This window comes from Diadema antillarum, unplaced genomic scaffold, assembly GCF_040938485.1.
Source record: "Diadema antillarum isolate AM-2024a unplaced genomic scaffold, OU_Dant_1.0 scf00000160, whole genome shotgun sequence".
NCBI classification, from domain to species: domain Eukaryota; kingdom Metazoa; phylum Echinodermata; class Echinoidea; order Diadematoida; family Diadematidae; genus Diadema; species Diadema antillarum.
This window is the reverse complement of record NW_027271049.1, coordinates 370,955-391,080: the sequence shown is the minus strand read 5'-3', so window position 1 is coordinate 391,080 and position 20,126 is coordinate 370,955. Positions and strand designations below refer to the sequence as shown.

The window sequence follows — 20,126 nt, the reverse complement described above, 5'->3', positions numbered from 1 at the left end:
TTTTATCTGAAATAATATGAAACTGACAGAAATTGCGTGCAAATATGCGTTGTGTAATATTTTGGACAAATTCCATAACACCTCCTTTAGGCGTCTTGTATCAGCTTTTTAGAGCAATGAGACCGATCATGTCACGAGTGCATAAAGGAGGTACTATAGGCGAGCCTAGTACCTCATTCATTCTATCGAAACATTTTGCCAACTAGCACGCAATGTTGTCTAAGTTTCCTCATTAGACCAAGGATAAAAATTACAGCGGGGAAGAAAACCGGTAGAAAGAAAACAGCACCTTTACTTAAAAGATTCGGGGGGGGGGGGAAGGGGAGGAGGTCAGTCTCTTACTTCACACAGAATCACCATTTCTCATGATACATCTGGAGACATATCACAATGAATGCTATATCTAGATGGTACACATCTGTCTTTTCACAAATCCAATGTCCATTCTACTTTCAGAAATACATGAAATGTTTAACATCTCCAAGGCTATAAAATTTAGTATCACATAGAAAGCAGCACGCAAGAGGGGAATTCCTGGAACTCTTAAAGATAGTGCGAGTCTTGATGGAAGAACCGTCGTTCGAGACAACGGAGATTCATCGCCGTATTCCGCACTGGGGAAAGAGAGTGGCGGTGATGGGGTAAGAAACAAGGTATCTGAAAGGGGAAAATATCGTCTGCAAAAAAGTACTTGGACTGTCAGAGGTTACAAGCAAACAAATAAATCAGACAAAAACATTATATCAGGCGGGAAATCTAGAAAACTTTCCCTCCTAACCCCGTGCAGTCTCAACAACTTTCTTTATTTCTCAAGGATCAAGCTATTCAGAGATTCCTGAATATAGGGACATGCACCAATTGTAAATTTAGTACTAATTCCTTCTCTATATAGTTTCATATAATCTCATGACCATGATTATAAAGGAAAAAAAAGCAAGTTCAACGTCATTTTTTATTCATTGCTCGATTTCAGTTTCCTCCACGAGAAAATAATTATTTTCAGATTTTCTCTAACAATTAATAGGCAACTCATAATGACACAATGTATATCTCCTTTTTTTTGGGGGGGGGGGGGGAATAAAAATCACAGAATTTTAGACTATATTGCACGACCTACGTTTAATGTAGGCCTACAGCAGTTTGAGACATGTATATGAACATACCCCCTTCATACCTTTTCTTGAAAGTGTTGTAGATATCTCATGATTAGAAGTGCGAAGCGGGATTAAACTGAATGTAAGCTAGCGCGTTGAGAAGAAACAATGTGCACCACGCCACTCGAATGCAACCAACCAAGGTTATCATGAAGAGTCTATACATTGGGACACGTGCACATATTTACCCAATTTTACTTCATTAGTTTTTAGTTTTGCCTTGACTCCACTCTCTATACTCACTTCTCAATCTCATGTGGATTTCTTTGTTCCTTTGTTGCTTGCTTATGGGTTCGCAAGAGCTCAGTATCTAACACGTTTAAAAATTGGTCCTCATAGTATGCAGAAAGGTTTTCAAGGAAATCGTCACTATACAAGCACAATTTGCTCTGTCTTGGCACTTGCTGGTAAAAAAAAAAGCACCATACAATTTCAGTACTATGTGATAATACCAATGAACATGAATTTGCGTAGAATATGTTTAGTTGTTTTTATCAAAATGGGGATTTGGAGTTTAATTACATAGGAAACACAAATATTGTACAGATAAATCTAGCTGAATACTATTTCTTTTTAATTTTATTCATCTATTTTTTTCTTTTTTTAGAAGCGGCAAGGAATATGCATAATCCTCACCACAGGCCATGGATCAAAGGTTTTTAAATACATTATGGTTTCATGTAGGCCTATGCAACACGCATGGAAAATACTAGTACACGTACCATGTACAGTTACCTGTTAATCGCCACACCCTTACATATATTATATTCAGGGAATAGAATGTATTAATCTCATCACACGTTCAAACACAACATGCTCAAACCCCACACTCAAGCACGAGTCCGTAATATTGTGCACTATATTCACAGGGCCCTCGCCAACCTTTTTTTTACTGTTTTTTTTAAAGCATACTTTGGTATAGATGTACAGTGCGTATTTCATAACCCTTATTTGGATTTGACATACAATCTGTTGTTATAAGATTAATTGTATAACCAGGGAGCTGGGAGGGACCTCCCTGGTTGTACATGCATTATCAAAATTTTGCCGTAGCTTAATGAAGGCATTTAAAGTGTATACAGAATGTACATGTCATTATGCGTTGTATAGAAATATTTTGATTGCAATTGGTTACAATGTTAAAAGACCATGTTCATGAATTGCAAGAACATTGAGGGAGGGAACAACACACATGGAATACAAATCTTATGAATTTTGAAATTGATCTGCATACATATCTACTAGTCTTACTATCTTTTTAATTAAAAAAACACACAAAACATCAAGAATACATGACATCTTCCGTTTCAAATAATATTGTAACTTTGCTAATTATGAATTATGGAGAGGGGGTTGTAGTTTGCTAGATTATTGCTCAAAACATGATCTTCGCACCATTTATTTCTATGTAGTATGGAGACTGTGGATTGAAAGGTCACGGTATCTACTGAGGTGACCTACATCGCCTGAATACAATCAACGCGGTTGCGGCCGATTTCAATGTTTCGCGTTAATGTAGTTCTCCAAACTTCCTTCGCTTTCTAATTTCACAACTCATTGACGCGATGTAATTCTTTGTGCAATTCAGTCTCATGACTGCGAGACATGAATTTCTCGATATTAAAAATACCACTATTTTATCTATCTTTCTAAACCTTCTACCTTTTCTTTTGGATCTATTTTTAGGACAATTCAATTCAATTCAATTCAAAGTTTATTTCATTTTTCTACAAAGCATATATGTTTCACTTCCTTTGATAACAGAGAATAAGGTAAACAGAACATTGAGTAATGAAAAGACTGTACAATAATAGAGGATCTTATAGTAATTATACATTGTAGTAAAAAAAGAAACAGAAGTGGGTCGAAATGAAGTACATGTATAACCTTGCTTAAAGTGCGAAAAATGGAGAGACCCACTAAAAAGACAGAGCTTGTATATGTGGGCCCCTCTGGAAAAGAACATCTAAGAACAGATTGACATTTCAGTTATTTCATTAAATCCCAGAGACTAGATAAAAACGTGGTTTGGTCTATGTACCCAGGGACGTGGAAGAGAGATGCACCTTTTCATTGTATACGTATTTTTTTCTTATATATCATTTTTGGTAGTTCATTATGAGGCTAGTTTTCTCAATCTCTGAGCCCTTTGATGTTTATAATTGCTTTGATCGCATATTATTTGCGCTATTATCTTTTCATTTCTAAAAGCCTCTGACTTGATGAAATCGTAACTGATTATATTTTTGAACTGGCAAAATGTTTCGGAAGATTATTTTCTCTCTCACAAAATGACGAATAACAACTCCAAAGAAAAATGGGGGGGGGGGTGGAGTCTTCTGATTTTGTTCATATTAGATGAACTTCCCATCAAACTTTCACCTATTGTTTCTCCAATGTAAAATAAGCGGTAAAGTTGGAGGTGTAAATTAGTATGTTTTAATGAGGACAAGAGGACAATATTCTGAAGCAATATCTCCAAGGACGTATCCCCTCTCTTCTGGAGAACTCAACTATATCGTGGCGGGTCTTACCGACATATGCTCACTTCACATGAAGAAAAAAAAAAAAGATATCCCAACCAGTCAAAGGACAAGTTCAATTATACACGTGGCTTGAGTAAATGTAGCAATAGTAGAGCACACATTAATGAAAGTTTGAGGAAAATCAGACAATCCGTTCAAAAATTATGAATTTTTGAATTTTCAGTGCCACCCATCGCTGGATGGGAAGATTACTACAGTTTGTGATGTCACATGCGTGGGAACAATAATAATATATAAAAAGTCTATTAAGAATTCCACAAAATACTTTTTTTTTTAAAAGCACACATTCCCTCGACTTGGTACTGATGTATATTACTCCCCCTGCCTATGCCTGAAAGAGGCAAATCAAGTGCTTTTTTCTTAAGCGGCGAAGAGTGAAAATAAGCTGATTTCTCTTTATAATCGTTTTTCTTTATGTCGTTACACACATGTGACGTCACAAAATGTAGTGGTCTTCTCATCCAGCGATGGCGCCGCACTTGTCCTTTAAAAAAATGTCACCGCATACCTGTATCAAATCATGTAGGAAGGATACACGATTTTATCGCGGGAAACGCACCTCAATATTATCAGCGTCACCGAGCATTATGAAGGTGTGTGACTGAAAAGGCAACACACAAGTGATGATAACAGTGAAGCTTACGTACGAACGATAACTTGAAGTTCGTGAATGTCATTCCACAATGTTTCAATTTAAAAAAGAATGATCATGAGTATCATAAGTTTTTTTCGGAGAAGCTCGCGCGCATGGCTATAGGCCTATATTCAGGGTTGATTTTTGTCTATTTGAGAAAGGCTCGAAGGATTGTCGACGTTTATCAATCAAGTAAATCAAGGCATCGACTTAATGCTCCTATATGTTTGGCATTGTCGATCACTTCTAACTTTTCTATTCACTTCACTAGAAAATTTCATACAGGAGACAAGCGGGGGGGGGGGGACAAAAAATAACAAAAAACGCTTAAACACTTCTCATCCTTTTGCCGAACATGAATGAAACGTGAGGGACACTTTGTCATCGGGAAAACATGAGCAAATCTCATTCTGGGAATTCTGCAATTACTTCCTACTCATATATGGAGAGACAATGGATTTGCTTAGAATGGCGCGGCGCTGCAAAGAGTGATCCATGCGGACACCCGACGGTTCTTGAGAGAGAGAGAGAAAAAAAAATCCTTGTACAGATCGATACAAAAATGACAAAAATCGGATAAGAAATAAGGATGATATTTATAACAGTTCAAAATTTATCTATTTTTTAAAAATTCGGAAAACATTTCCTGATCAGTGAGTGCTTATGAATATTCAAATTAGCAAGTTGACGATGCCATGCTCTCACAATTTCTTATTCATTTTTTTACACAGAAATGTCAAATATCTATTTCAGTCGTAGAAATATATAAGACTTGCCTAGAAACCACCCAAAATGAAAGAGAATAAATGTTAACTCTGATATATGCTGGTATATATAGAGGAACATTCTTCTACTTGAATTAGCTAAAAATAACATTTGCCCCCGAATTTTATATAACATAAATGAAAAATTGCGAGGGTATGACACTATTAACTCACTCATTTGAATATTCATAAGGACTGGGTCTAGAGATGGCCAAGACAAAAATGAATGTCAAAATGTCATATCTTCCTATTTTCTCATCTGATTTTTGTCATCTTTGTATCGTTCCGTTATAGGGAATATTTTTCTCTTTCCTTTGAAGTCTATTTTTGGGCTCGGATTTCCTCTTTAAAGGTGGAAAATTGACAAATCTGTAACATAACATTAGAAAGAATAAATCTAGGATGATACGAGGATTTGTCGCGAGGAAATTCGAAAACATGAAGGAATGAGGAAGTACGAAGGGAGATAAGTGCTTTTTCCTCCAGCTTCCTCTCGCGGAGTTCGCCCCCGTTATCGCGGCATCTCGAAGCCCACATGGCACACGGCCGGTAACTCAACGCCGGCGGAATCACCCAGTCTCGATAACCTCGCATGGAGTTCACCTCATTTGTCGTCCAGATAATCGCGACGCGGAGGCCAAGCAAGAAAAATAGCTAGCTGTGTCCAATAACACTTTAAAGGGGGAAAAATATCAGTAAAAGTTCCAACAGAAAATGATTTAGGTTGTTGTTTTTTTTCTCTCTATTTCTCCCTCTTCCCTTCTTCCTGCCCATCTCCTTTGAAGCGGTACATCCGTTAGCAGCTCAGCCACCTTCCTGTTGTATTGGCCGGTGAAAAATAAATGAAGTCACTTTTCCTATATCCAAGCTCGCCAAACTTGGTGTTATCCCCCACCGGCCGGTCCGTGTCGTGACAATTGAGGCGAATGGAGGAAAAGACGTGTTTGGTCCAACACACTTCCATCATTTTCTTCTTACCGGGGCGGTTATCTATCATCTGTCGTTGGTTGTCGCGGCTGAAAATGACTTTGATGGACTGAATCATCACGCCTTCCGGTTGTCATGAAATAGCACACTAACCTTTGGCGGAGGTGCTACCAGACAGACATATTTCTTTTCTTTCTTTCTTTTTAATACATTTTTCTTTTGTTGACATTCTTGGTGTTTTCCCCTCTTTAAGTGATAATTTCCCATCTCTAGCAACACTGGATACCGCAGCCAACTAACCTTGAATACTCTACAAAAGAAGCAGACCTTTCATACAATCAAAGTTTAAAAAAAATGGAAAGAGAGAGAGAAATAATAAAAACAAATCCTTTTATCTTGTGCTCTTACGGTATTTCAGCATCGGTATTTCAGTGCTATGGGGTTTAAGATCACTTCATTCCTGGCCATAATGGGTTTCTATGGAATAAAAGCCTATATGCAGACACAAAGGACGTGGGGATGGCCTTTATGACAGTGCATGGGAAGGCTGGTGAGGCAGTTATACTCATCACACCCATGCTTCCCGCCTTGATAGTATACGGCAATGATGGGCATATGCATCGTAGCTTAACATCTTCACAAACAAAAGACGTACACACAAACAAACACACACACACTCATATACTTAAGTTATGCACATTCGAAACAACAATGATGAAAATATAAACTGAAGAGAGACAAAAAGACAGACATACAGACAGACAGAGGGCGGAGAGAAAGAAAGAAAAGAAGACAAAAGAAACAAAAACAGAGAGATCGAAATCGAGATGGGGGGGGGGGAGGAGATATGCAAGAGATGGGTCCTACAGCGTATTATACACAAAACAAAACATCGCTGATGACATGAATGGATTAAATAAGATGAATGTAATCAACTTGTATTATAAAAGACAGATAAGATTGAAGGAGTAAGGTTATGCATTTACTTGCCGGGAAATTGTGGGGCGTGGTGTTTGTTTGTTTGTTTGTTTGTTTGTTTGTTTGTTTGTAGTTCTTCCACGCTGCCGACTACACATTACATCTTTCAATACTATGGAGTCTGCCTGGGAAAGACAAAAATTAATATGCTAAGTCGATCTTAACCCTTTCAAACCCACATATATTTGGTTTACATAATGATGTCGATGGAAGTTTTCTGCAGCCGCGTTCTGAGACGGAAGGACGAATGACATTGATTGTGGAAAAACGTCATTGAAGCACACTGCACTCTCTCTCAGTGAAAAGCATCATCAATCAATCAATCAATCAATCAATCAATCAATCAATCAATCAATCAATCAATCAATCAATCAATCAATCAATCATAGTTTATTTCCAATCAACGAAAATCAAAACATAGTACAAAGTATACATGTCATGAAATGATATTGTTCAAACAATTGCAAAAGATTCATGTAGTATCCGACATGAATTATATAACAACATATATTTATATATATATATATATATATATATATATATATATATGATATAATAATAATTAGGAGGAACAATACATATACTTCGTGGGCTTGCGGAAAAAAGCATGACCTGGAACGTCCGTCGCAAAACCACAGTTCATATAATAACATAACTCTCTGTTTTTCGTAGTAGGTAACAAAGTTCGGTAACACATGACTGGTGTTTCTTGTCGTGATATTTCTTGCAATAATGCTAATGGGGACAGACATAATTACATATGACACCACAACGAATATTTTACTTGGCACCTCGAGAAAAATATTTTGCTTGTAACATCATCTCATAACATTAATCGCAAAGTTTCAGCGGAAAGACTCGAATGTTTTGACAATAGGATGGATAGTGGGCGCATTGATTGTGTTAGTATAGTGGTCGAATATATCAACACGGCGCCATATTGTCCGGCGCAAAGAACTCTGAAAGTTATAAAGTAGCCCTACTTCAGTGATAAATTAACGAATCCATCAACCCCCATCGCAGTGCAAATACATGCTTGACAGCTATATCTTATGGAATTGTTTTTTTTTTTCTGTGTGGAGATTTCGTTTTCTTCTAAACAAAGAGAAATAGCTGTTTGACGTATGGACACATGTACGAGATTGGATATACCGAGAAACACGTAAGCCTATGCGGCAGTAGACAATAGGAAGTCGTCATCTTTTAACCGTAATCGTGAATCATCTGGCTGCCTCGAACACTGCTAGGACAAAATTGTAAGAATTGAGCTGACGATGTCGACAACGGCGACGAAATCGACATTGACAAATGACTGCACACGTCCGCTGTACGCCTACACTCACATAACAGTCGCGCGGATACTAGACAACCGCAAAGTCACCAACACTGCAACAGCGCAGCTGAATTACAGAAGACTGCCGGTTATTGTTGTAAGCGCACAAACAAATACTTACCCGTAAAGGTGTTTTCTCGCATCGGAAAAGGAAGGTATATTCCGAATAATAAAGTATCCAGAAAGACTAAAGTGTGAGAGAATTCTCCACGAAATTCTGCAGAACGATTTTCTGGGCAGCTCGACGGTAGCTCGCTCTCCTCCGGTTTGGCTACGCCGTCCCAACGGGCGAGGAGTTTTTATTGAGGAAAAATTTTCTCTCCCGTGATTATCTACTTTGTGAGTAAATTGTGGGCTCAACTCGCTCGCCTTTTTATCAATTGTTTGTTATGACTATTTTCATTTTAAGATCTCGAAGCCACATCTTTGCGTAAATAAAGACCCGTCCCCTGCTCTTCTCGTACTCGCAAACTTTAAACACAGGCGTTCCGTTTATAAATATATACTTTTGCGATTGGGCCTCCCTCCCCCTCTCTCTCTCTTTCTCTCCAATGCATCGAGACGTGGAGTTTGGAGAACCCGCGTGGATATAACACTAACAGTTTATGTAAACTTTGGGTTGCTCCTCTTGTAAACTGTTTAACTATAGTCGTGCCATTTTCGATGTTGGGTTTATTGAAATTTTTAACACTATTTATTTTCAGGATTTACTGTGTTTGGGCTCGGCCTGACGTTTGATTTGTTATGCAAAGACGAGCTCGCGATTGGCTGATTCGCGGCGCGAATGAGTTGGATGTGTAGTGGGGAACATTCCCCGGATGATGGGGCAAGAAGATCACTCTCCTTGTGGAAGTAAACTACAAAACAACTGAAAGGTTGGAATTAATGAACATTCAACGTTTTATTACTTTATTCTTTCATTCACCGACAAATCCAAAGTCGATGAAGATCTCTGATGATGAGTTGGAATGTGAACTTGAACTCATTTCTCTTCAAACACCATTATCAGTCAAATTATTCGATCCCCATACAACCTCAACCAGGTATTGGTATTCAGTGTTGGTAATACATGAATATGACACATGACTGTTGGTTTTTGTTTATTTGTTTTTTGTTTTTCAAATTCACCGACTGTTTCCTAAGTGACCACACCCTGCTGATAGAATGTATTGTTAAACCTAATGTAAATATGTTTTCGGCGAAGATCCACTTTCTACGGTTCCCTTTTTGTTCAGAATTTAGATGAGGTCTAGCGATTAGGGTAAACACGCTCGTAATAACTATAAAAGTATCCACAATTTCGAAATAGCACGTACAACTATACGGCAAAATTTTGATTAACGGCATTATATACCATTTGCAGGTGAAACAAAAACCCAGCTTTAGTGTTTTAAAATAGTTATAGTTTAATGTGAGTGAGGGATACAAACAACCAATGTAAAAATGTCAATCAGTATAATCAATGCTAAGTATTATTAAATATACAAAATGTGTACAATAGTTACAAGAAAGTTGTTTTTAGACAAAGCCGTCTACAGTTATGGTTTACTCAGAAAAATAGCGATATGTCCTCATATTTTAGGCTTTATTGCAAAATCTTTTATGGTAGGATGTTTTGTAATATAACTAACCTACACATATGCATCATAATGTGATAACTTGAACATTTTAAATCATTACTCCCAATGGTAAACAATGCCTTTAATTTGACCAAAGCAGCTACTAATTGCCACTAACATACAATAATAAGCTTTAGTTGCTTAAAAGGGGTCCCGTCGTTGATTTGTTAAACATGTGCATGACATACGCATTGCATTATTTTTTTTTTTTTTGGTGTACATACTGTACTTCTTATTTCTTGTGCCGAGTAAATTGAAATTGAACTGAAAGTGAGTATTATATGGTCATCCCCTCGAGTTATAGGAAATCATTCCTGTCAATCGATCATGGGATACTGAAAACGCTTTGGTCATCCTCCAGGTTGGAGGCAAGTGGGAAGGATTACCCAACGCCCTTTTTGACTCTCCAATATACCGGCGTCTCACCGGTCAGTGTGAACAAACATAAGCCCAGAAGAAAATAGGACTATAATAGTCTCATTTTCTTCTGGGCTTAGACTCATTAAGGAAAGCACAGTCTTCCAAAAGAACCCAGGGTATAAACTGGGACTGTATCGATGAACGGAATACATGTCTTCCACCTATTAATGAATTTATAAATGAACATTTCCATTTTTTTTGGTCTAAGTATCTATTTGTATAATTTGATTATATCTATATCTACACATTGCACATATTATTCATATTATACATACATTATACATGCATACGCAAAGAAGGATGAGGAGAGGGGAGGGGAGGAGGAAGAGGAGGACGAGAGAGTTAGAGAGGTACGAGAACACAAGGATATCTCCTAAAATTGAGCTACTGATAAGAATTATATTTATCCTGGTGAAAATGGTGACGTCAGAAGAAGAGAGAATGGCAGAGGGAGAGATAAAGATGAAGAGAAACAGTAAGACATTTTTAAGCTGGCCTTAATTAATAGATGCTGAACACTTCCTTAATACAAAATATAATCTTTGTTAGATGTGCGTAAATGTCCTTTCTTTTGCTCCCTTGTATATATTGAACTTAAACAGCTGTCGGAACTCTACAGGAATACATGAAAAACCCTGGACAACACCACAATTTTCACAACAATCTATATATCAATGGTTTCCCTCCACGACTCTCGAGTCCTCAGCTGCTAAAATTAGAGATGGAGTCTCTATTGTCGGTTACCTATTGAAATCTAAACCGAATCCACTAATACGAAGGAGGCGCCTCGAACTACCTCATTGCTAATACTTTCTACTACACGATCGACGTACGTGCAGCGATAGCTCTTCGTGGAAATTTTTACGAGGTTACCATTTTTTCTGCGTTGACGCCCATTGTAGCAGTCATCTTGGAGACGAAAGAGAACGATGAAATGCTTATTTGCTCAAGAGAAAAGCAGAAAATCTCCCAAAGATTAGATAGCACACAGTTTTGATTGAGTGAACATTTACGCGTCGAGATGAATATGAGGAGGATGCCTTCTCTATTCAAAGTCATTCAATTATTATAAAGAACATTGTGATCCATTTTCTTTTGTCTCTATTTTCTTTTTCTTTTTTCGTTCTCCAAGGCAGACTGTGGAAGTTGAATTAAGATAACGTGAAGGATTGGGGAGAAATATTGACAAAATTGGTGCTCTGCGCAAACTTTTGTATGTTGGCAAGAGGAAAACCACAAAATATTAAAATGGCCGATTCAGTCTTTTCTTTTCAGGGGACAGGTACAGAACAACAAAAAGTACAGCAGTAACAGATGAGTATCGCTGTTTTGGAAAGCTACGAATTTCACTAATCCTCCACTCTTCTGAAACTCCTCACCCAACGACATATGTAGGCTTTGAATCGAAATAATGTTATGCTTGTATATTGTAAAGTAAATTTGAAGAAGAACATATGCTTCTTCTCCCTCTTGGCTTGGTTTGGTTTGGTTTGGTTTGGTTTGGTTTATTGTTCTATTTCTGCACTTTTTCTCTAGAGATTCGGCCCAAAGTGGAGAGCGTGCTCAAGTTTACAAGGATCGCGACAACAATATCACCCATTCCTCTAGTTTCGAGAGGTTTGTACAGGTCGTAAAATTTAACTAAACATGCTTTGGATATTAATTCACATGATCAACCATGATTAATATGCATCGCCTGCAGATGGGGTTACGGTTTCTATCCATGAAGTATCAGAGAACAATATTTGAAAGAAAATGTTAAATAAGTATAGAAATTTCGCAGACGATGTGGACTGAGAGAACAATGGTTGCTTAACAAGTTTTGATTCAAATTAAACAAATTTCGCGAGTTTTTTTTTTCAGTATGTATGTATGTATGTATGTGTGTATGTACAGTGAAAAACACATTTGTTTGCAAAATCACTGAATAAAGTTTGGGTGTTGTTCATTACATTACATCAAGCATTCATAAAAGGGATAAGAATAACGTTATTCTTGAAACTTTATTCTCCAGCAAAATATGCAACTTTATGTAAGATTTGGACATTATTGCCTTGGTTCTATCAAATATTCTCTGTAACATGGTAAAACAACAACAAAAAAAGTCATTTTATGTAGATAGGCCTACTAGTTATAGTAATAGAGACGAATTTACATTACATAACTATCCACGCTTGGTAGTGAAACCTTCGCTCGAACTTTGATCTGGTTTAATTTACCTTGATGTGATCCGGGTTATTTCTGCCCTATTATCATCATTTTCATACAGAGATAGGGGGACACTTTTTCACGTGATCACTCGCATAAAAAAAAAGAAAGCTTAAAGGGGAAATCCAGTCCAAATATAAGGTAGTCTGATAAAAAAGAGTAACAACCTGCGAGTTCAACGGAAATAATTTTACTGAAATCGGATGAAAAATAAGGAAGTTATGACATTTTGAAGTTTTAGTGGATATGAATATGCAATTGAGTGAGCTAACCATGTCATACCCTCACAATTTTCCATTGATCGTGTTAAAAAAAATAATAATGAAAATTCAGTGTTTCTCTAATTGAAGTATGTAGCATGATGTTATTCCTGGTTGAAAAACTTCAGAATAGTGATCAGATAGATACATGAGGATTTGAGCTTCGGGCATAATTGCGTTTGAATGAAAAACTGGAAATTTCAAAATTTTATGTACTTGGTAAGTTGTGAGGGGATGACATGTTCATTTTGTAATTTGCATATTCATATTGACTGTTCAAGAACTGTCCCCCCCCCCAAAAAAAAACAAAAAAAAACAGCGAAACTTCAAAATGTCATAACTCCCTTAATTTTCGATCAAAATTATACCGTTGAACTCGTAATATTTTATTCTTTCTTATCAGACCAACTTATATTTGGACTGGATTTTTTTTCCCCTTGAACGCAAGGCTGATTGTGCAGAGAACTATTGGAAACTTGTAGACAAAGAATCTCATATGAGAGAGGGAAGGAGGTCGTCTGCTTTCGATGTGAGACAAAGCAGATAAAGAGGAAAGCTTCGTCGGTATGAATATCAAAGAGGAATTCTAGTCCAGTTATTAGTTAGTATGATAAAGGAAGAGTAAAATCCTTCTCAAAACGCCTCTATTTAATCAGTTGCTTTTTCTTTCAGGAGGCGCACATAGTCAGTTATTAATTATTGTATCACTCTATCATCTGTATTGTTGTTGTTTTTTCTTCTTCTTTTGTGACTGTAATTTTGGGTTTGCATTGTCCTGTTATTGTGTTTCTAGTCCTTTTGTATGAATAGCACCAGTGCGTTTAGAAACACCAGTATAAAGCGCCATATAAACACAATTATCATTATTATTACTATCAAAATCTTACCAGTACAAGAGTGAAAATTTGATCAAAATCCGATGAAAATTGGGGGAGCTGTGAAATTATGAAGCTTGCTGTTTTCTGCAGAACAGTTTTCGTACAGTTGATAAGAATATGCAAATGAATAGGCTGATGATGTCATCATCCTGAAAAAAAAATCCAGTAAAACTTGAAAATGTCATGCCTTCCTTATTTTTCAACCGACTTTGATCGAATGTTCATTGTTACGCTAAACATTTTTTTTTTAATTTTTCTCAGACTATTCTTTCAACTACACTGGAATTCCCCCTTTAATTACTTCCACTTCGCTAAAGGCATTCTTGAAATGCAGTTGTTACATACCATGTGCATGTTGTTAACAAACAAACAATGTTCTAGAAATTTCGTCAAATTGTAAGTCCTAACAACATTTTAGGATTATAATTTCATATGTCTTCAAGAAACGGTGACATTACCAGTCGTGCAAAGCATACGAAGAGTTTGATCGCAAAAGGGGCTAAGCGCCATATTTTAACTTTTTCCAGTTCTGAAGTTTACCATCATATCCATAGAGCAAAATACAGTTATATACCTCACATGTCACATAACGAGGAATGTTCTCGAAGTTATGATTACAAAAAAAAAAATATTCCATATTTTATAATCCTTTTCTTTGTTTTAGCAGGTTCAATCGCAAATATCTCATATCCCTAAGAATGGAGTTAAGTCGTTTTGCGATGAAACTGTTAATTTAGATTACATAACATTGAGATGATGCGATGACATTGACCACAAACCTTCCATTAACCCACAAATAAATCGTCACTAAATGTCCTCTTTGGATAATTTGAATAGTGAGTTCACGGCCTTATTATCTCGGCTATTTTGCAGATGTGTTCTATGCGACCGCTTTCACAGATTTAGTGAAAACATGCTATACATTAAAATTCTATGATTTTTTAAAATTTCAAAAGTAAGATTTTGATGACACTTCTGCCAATCACTATGTACGATTCATTCCCATGTTCATTTAACGCCTGTTTTGAAAGTGGTGAGTATAATGCATCTACGACGGAAACTGCCGTGCAACTTTCGCATCATTAGCATAAAATGTTACACGTCCACTTATGAGAAGGTCAATACTCACTAAAGGTCACCTAATACATAAACCTATTCAACTTTCAAATCAGATGATACCTCAAGATGCCTAATGGTCTTTTAAAATACGAAATAGCGACTAGTCCACAATAAAACAGTAAAGCCGAGTCATAAAACACTGAATGATATGTAACATAATATAATAATACGAAAACCTACTGAACATAGCTGTATTTGCATCCTACGAGTTGCTAGGCTACAGTAGTGGTTTACAACTTCATTTCGCCTGTCACTACCAGCACTCATTCAATTCAGTTCGATTCAAATTTTATTTAATTTTTCGAAAAGAACATAAGCATTTTACTTTCCTTGGTAACAGAGAATAAGGTTGCATAAGCAAAACAAGGTAAACTGAGAAGAATATAAATGTGGAACCTTGAAGTAATAATACGTTGTCATAAGAACTGCCCATGAACATGAATGATTAAAGGTCCTGTTTACCTTTGGGAGCAGTGTGATTTAAAAATGTTCAAGATATCGCATTTGATTCATATGTGTAGTTTAGTTGTATTACAAAACATACTACCATATAAAATTTTCGCAATAACCCTAAAATTTAAGGAGATATCACTATCTTTCTTCATAAACCATAACTGTATACGGTTAAGTCCGGAAACATTTTAATTATAACTATTGTTCACATGTGTATACATGTATTTAACAATATTTAACATCGATTATACTGGTTCAAATGTTTACATTGGTAGTTTCTATCTCTAGCTCACATTTTAGAACTATTCTGAAGCACTAATGCTGGGTTTTTGTTTCATCTGCAATTGGTAAATTATGCCTTTAAGATAGTGATCATTATCATCAATTCGGGTTTTTTTTTCTTTGATCTGTAATCATTTTTGATTGTTTTATTCTTCACCTCCGTTATGAACTTTATCATCCCCATCTCCATCAACGTTAATTATTCCATTATACATTATCGCCACTATCAGCTCACCGTCATAACACATCATTACTATCCTCCTCCTCCTTAAAAATTCACCACCATCTTCACCGCCATTATTGGATCATCATTTTCATCATCATCATCATCATCATCATCATCATCATCATCATCATCGTTGTCATTTATCTTAGTGCCCATAGTAATATCACAGCATCAGAAGCAAGTAACGACTTCCTCATTTAAATGGGGCATAGTTTGTCCTGTTGTACGTCAGTTTGTTTGTTTGCTTGTTTCGCCAGAAATACATCACAGCAGTGTCTATATATAGCTAAACAGCAAACAACACAACCCAGAAGCTACTCACTTATGCATCATTTTGTTGTTGTTGTATTCAATTCTGCGAACATCATAAATCAATCTGCCCAATACTTTTTCGTTCTAGAACCGCTCCTCCTACTTCCATACTAAAAAAAAAGAAACAACACGAACATGCTATGATGGTAGGAGCGTGTTACAGCCATTCCTTTCGACCTCACTGTCATTAAATTAAAACTCCCATCAGCCAGTCTGGCAGTGTAACCTTTGTCCATACTGATCTTGAACATGAAATGATCTTTATCAGCTTTCCTATAACCAGCGACAACCACAGCTTAAAAACACACAACAATCGAGAGTGCCGTCCTGTTTAAAGTGATGTCATAGTTCACGCACGGAGATGAATTGCAGTTTACCTTCTAATGTTGATTACTTTTTACACACGCAGAGTAATAATAGACACATGCACTATTACAAGGAAAATGACTTCAAATTATCAAAGCCCAAATAAGCATACGTACTCAACACTCCTGGGTCTCGATTGCGAAACAAATGCCAGACTTTGATACGCCCTCAAGAGACAAATAAAAGGCAGGTTGCTATTGTCGACTTGTTGTTGTTGTTGTTGTTGTTGTTGTTGTTGTTTCACGCCCTTTGCTGTTTGGTGCCAAATTTTAATCACTGAGTTGCATTTAATGTCTACAGCAGTATTCTGTGGACAGGTATTTCAATGTTTTGTACTTTGTTGTTGTTGTTGTTGTTGTTGTTGTTGCTATCATTTAAGAGCGAGAGGAAAGTGCATTATAATTTATTTTACTCAAAGAAAATAACAGGAGGGGACTTTCTATGCTCTATTCTATGTCCATAGGTACATAAAAACCATTCTGTCTTTTTTTCTCTACCATAATAACATGTAGCAACAATTACTAGTAGCCTCAATATACACAAACTACTGATTTCTTTATAAACCTCTTAAAGCGTGAACATTTTCAAATAAGATGCAGGCACAGCCACAAGCAAACATGATATAAGGTGAATGATTGTGAGGTTGATAAATCACAGTGTCTTCTTATTTTGTTTTCGATAGTGTTAATGCGATTTTAAAAATATTCTTCAAAAAATTGTGGACGACAAAATCATAATCATTAGTGCAGTTTCTAATTATAACTTCTAGCATCACTTTCATTATCAATTTCATCATCGTCGAGGTCATCATCATCCGCGTGTATGCATACAGGAGATCTTCATACAAAATGACATTCTCTGTAATCTGTAGGGAACAATATTGATGCCACGAAAAAATCTCATGCGTACCCACTTTGGCTGAAGTGAAATATATAATCAAAATGAGACAATCACATAGATTTTTGGAAAAAAAACCCAAAATTTAACAAAGCCATAATCATCAAGGAGCTTCAAATGGGATCAAACATTCTGTCATACCAGGAATAAAATCTGTTCAGCGTCTCACCTTGCGTCATATCAATGCCCTCAGATCCCGGGTGATGCTGGCCAGACGGTATGTACTGCGTGGTGTCCACGTGGGGTTGTAATACGCCGGCATGAGGTGAGCTGTCCTCACTGCAATCGGGCGGCTGCTGTTTGATGTACCGAGTATTCACCGCCGAGTTCCCCCAACCTCCGGCGTAGCTGACAGAGCACTGGGCCGTTTCCATGCCTAACCCGCCGCCGCTGACAGCCGCCGGGTTCATGTACAGACCCGTCGGTGTCGGCGGGGTGCCCGCACTGCTGGCCGAATGGTAGTCGCCGCCCGTCATAGAGCAGCTGGTCATGAAGCCGGCGTTCGGAGAGCAGGCGTTCGGAGCGCTGTTGGCCAGGTGTGGGGACATCGGGCCGCCGATCATGCTCATGTTCATGTTACTGTCCATGCCGTTCATGTGCCCCATGTGGTTCATGCCGGCCTGCATCGGGGAGAGACCACCGGGCGCGACATGGCCGGGGTTCTGGCCAAACATGTCCATCCCACCGACCCCAAGCATGTGGTGGGGCATGGCGTTCATCATGGCATACGGTGGTCGCAGAGCGTGACACTTTCGGCGAAAACCGCGAGGTCTGCGTCGAAAGGAACCCTCCTCGAACATGAACTCGCTGGCGGGATCGATGGTCCAGTAATGCCCCTTGCCCGGTCGGCCTAGTCCCTTGGGAAGCTTGATGAAGCACTCGTTCAACGAGAGATTGTGGCGGACTGAGTTCTTCCAACCTTGGTACGGGCCGCGAAAGAAGGGAAATCGCTGCATGAGGAACTGGTAGATTTCGCTTAGCGTCAACCGCTTGGCGGGCGAGCTCTGTATCGCCATCACAATGAGTGCGATGTACGAGTACGGTGGCTTCTCGTGTCGGCGGATTCCCGCCCCACTCTTCTTATTTAGCGTCTTGTCTGAGCTCTCTGTCTGACTCGACGGAGAGTCAGCCGGCACCTCGGTATTCTCCAGGCCGACAGAGTCGGCGGGCTGAGCCACGGGTACCGAGGTGTGTTGCTGTTGTGGCTGGGATTGTTGTGGCTGATGCGGCTGCTGTTGGGCGTGTTGCTGGTGCTGGTGCTGCCCCTGCGTCTGAGGATGGTGTTGTTGGTGGTGATGTTGTTGCTGTTGCTGTTGTTGTTGTTGCTGCTGCTGTTGGTGTTGCTGCTGGTGATGCGTGTGGTGGTGGTGGGGGTGGTGATGTTGCGGCGATTGAGTCTGCTGTGCATGCGATGGGGGCAAGTGTTGCCCCGACATCGTCGCGGAGCTATGGAGGGCGGCGGACATGTTCTCTAGCTGTGTCATCGGGGAGGCCGGGATGCTATTCTCGTTACAGGCGACAAACAAGCTCTCCAAACTAACCAGAGTTTTCATGCAGAAAGCTTCCTCGAAGCAAGACGTATCAAATACAGCAACCTCCTAAAATAAAATCCAATCAACACCGAATCAAATTCCAACTTTTCTCCTGCATACACCTTTACTCTCGTACTGAAAAGTATCATGCAGTGATTTGTTGCGGTTGTTGTTACAAAAAAAAAAAGCGATCTCGAGCAAGAACGTAGCTCCGCGGTCGATGGTAGTACGAACAGCGTAATCGTTCAATAAATCCGAATAACAAACAAATCTTGGCTCGCGGGGTAGCGGAAAGTTCAGCGCATTCTGTTTGACAGCGATACAAACAAAAACGTGCGAGACTGGAAGCGGCGATCTAGGTGCGTAATAATAATCAAAACGCAGGTATCTGGCTAGAATAAGGCAATAATCGGCCAAATCGCATCAACCACATGTAACGGTACTGGAAGCAAGCGCGTGGCGATGTTTCTGACTTCTTTTTCGCACACTGATCGTTGTGGCTGCTGGCTGCTGGTGTCTTGAGCAAACGATGGATATCAACTGCCTTCCAGCGTTGCTCCTGTGATTGATGCTTCGCCACAGATCGTTGGGAACGGGGTCTGAGATATTACTGTGAGAGAGAGACACAGCACCGAAGTTTTTCCCTTTTTACAGAGCTAGCTGAACACCTCTCTACTCTGGTTTGCAGTGTCGATCCAGAGGACTGGTTTCGGATATACCTTCCCTGCAGGCTCAAGCGAGATTGCTCATGGTCACATATAAAAGCAGACAACTTGTGATGGGACAGACGCTGCTGCTCGGTGAGTTCGGTTGCTATGAATGTGTCATGCGGAGTTCCCATGCGATGATGCAGCGGCGGAGTCTTATCGAGAGCTACACCGCTAGCGGCCCGCCCCCCACGTCGACGACACTGTTCGAAGACCCTCGTCTCTGCTACTCCAGACAACAACTAGCTGGCGTTTTTCCCTCCCTCTCTCCCTCTCTCTTCCTCTACCACAGTCTGCGCATGCGCATGTTCACGCAAATAAACTGCCGCGAGCGATGATGCACCGTTCTTGTTACCGTTTTCTCTAATTTATGCTAATTTTCACAAAATACTTCCACGGTATATTCCGTCTACTTGTCATCCTTTACTTTAAACATCTCTTAGAGGGCTGATGGTTAGTGGACGCTGTTCATGGGGATAATTGGTTACGAGTTTGTGTGGGGGGGGGTGGG

At 38.8% G+C, this 20,126-nt stretch overlaps 1 protein-coding gene across 1 annotated transcript in view; it reads right to left on the bottom strand.

The window, feature by feature from the left end:
- Nucleotides 1-19,873, bottom strand: part of LOC139722201 (forkhead box protein F1-A-like) — a 46,557-nt gene extending 26,684 nt beyond the window's left edge. The window contains exon 1 of the mRNA XM_071633517.1: nucleotides 17,546-19,873. Within this exon, the coding sequence (XP_071489618.1) occupies nucleotides 17,546-18,929 (1,384 nt within the window). The 5' untranslated portion in view covers nucleotides 18,930-19,873. The remainder of the gene's footprint in view (nucleotides 1-17,545) is intronic.
- Between the last annotated feature and the right edge of the window lie 253 nt (nucleotides 19,874-20,126).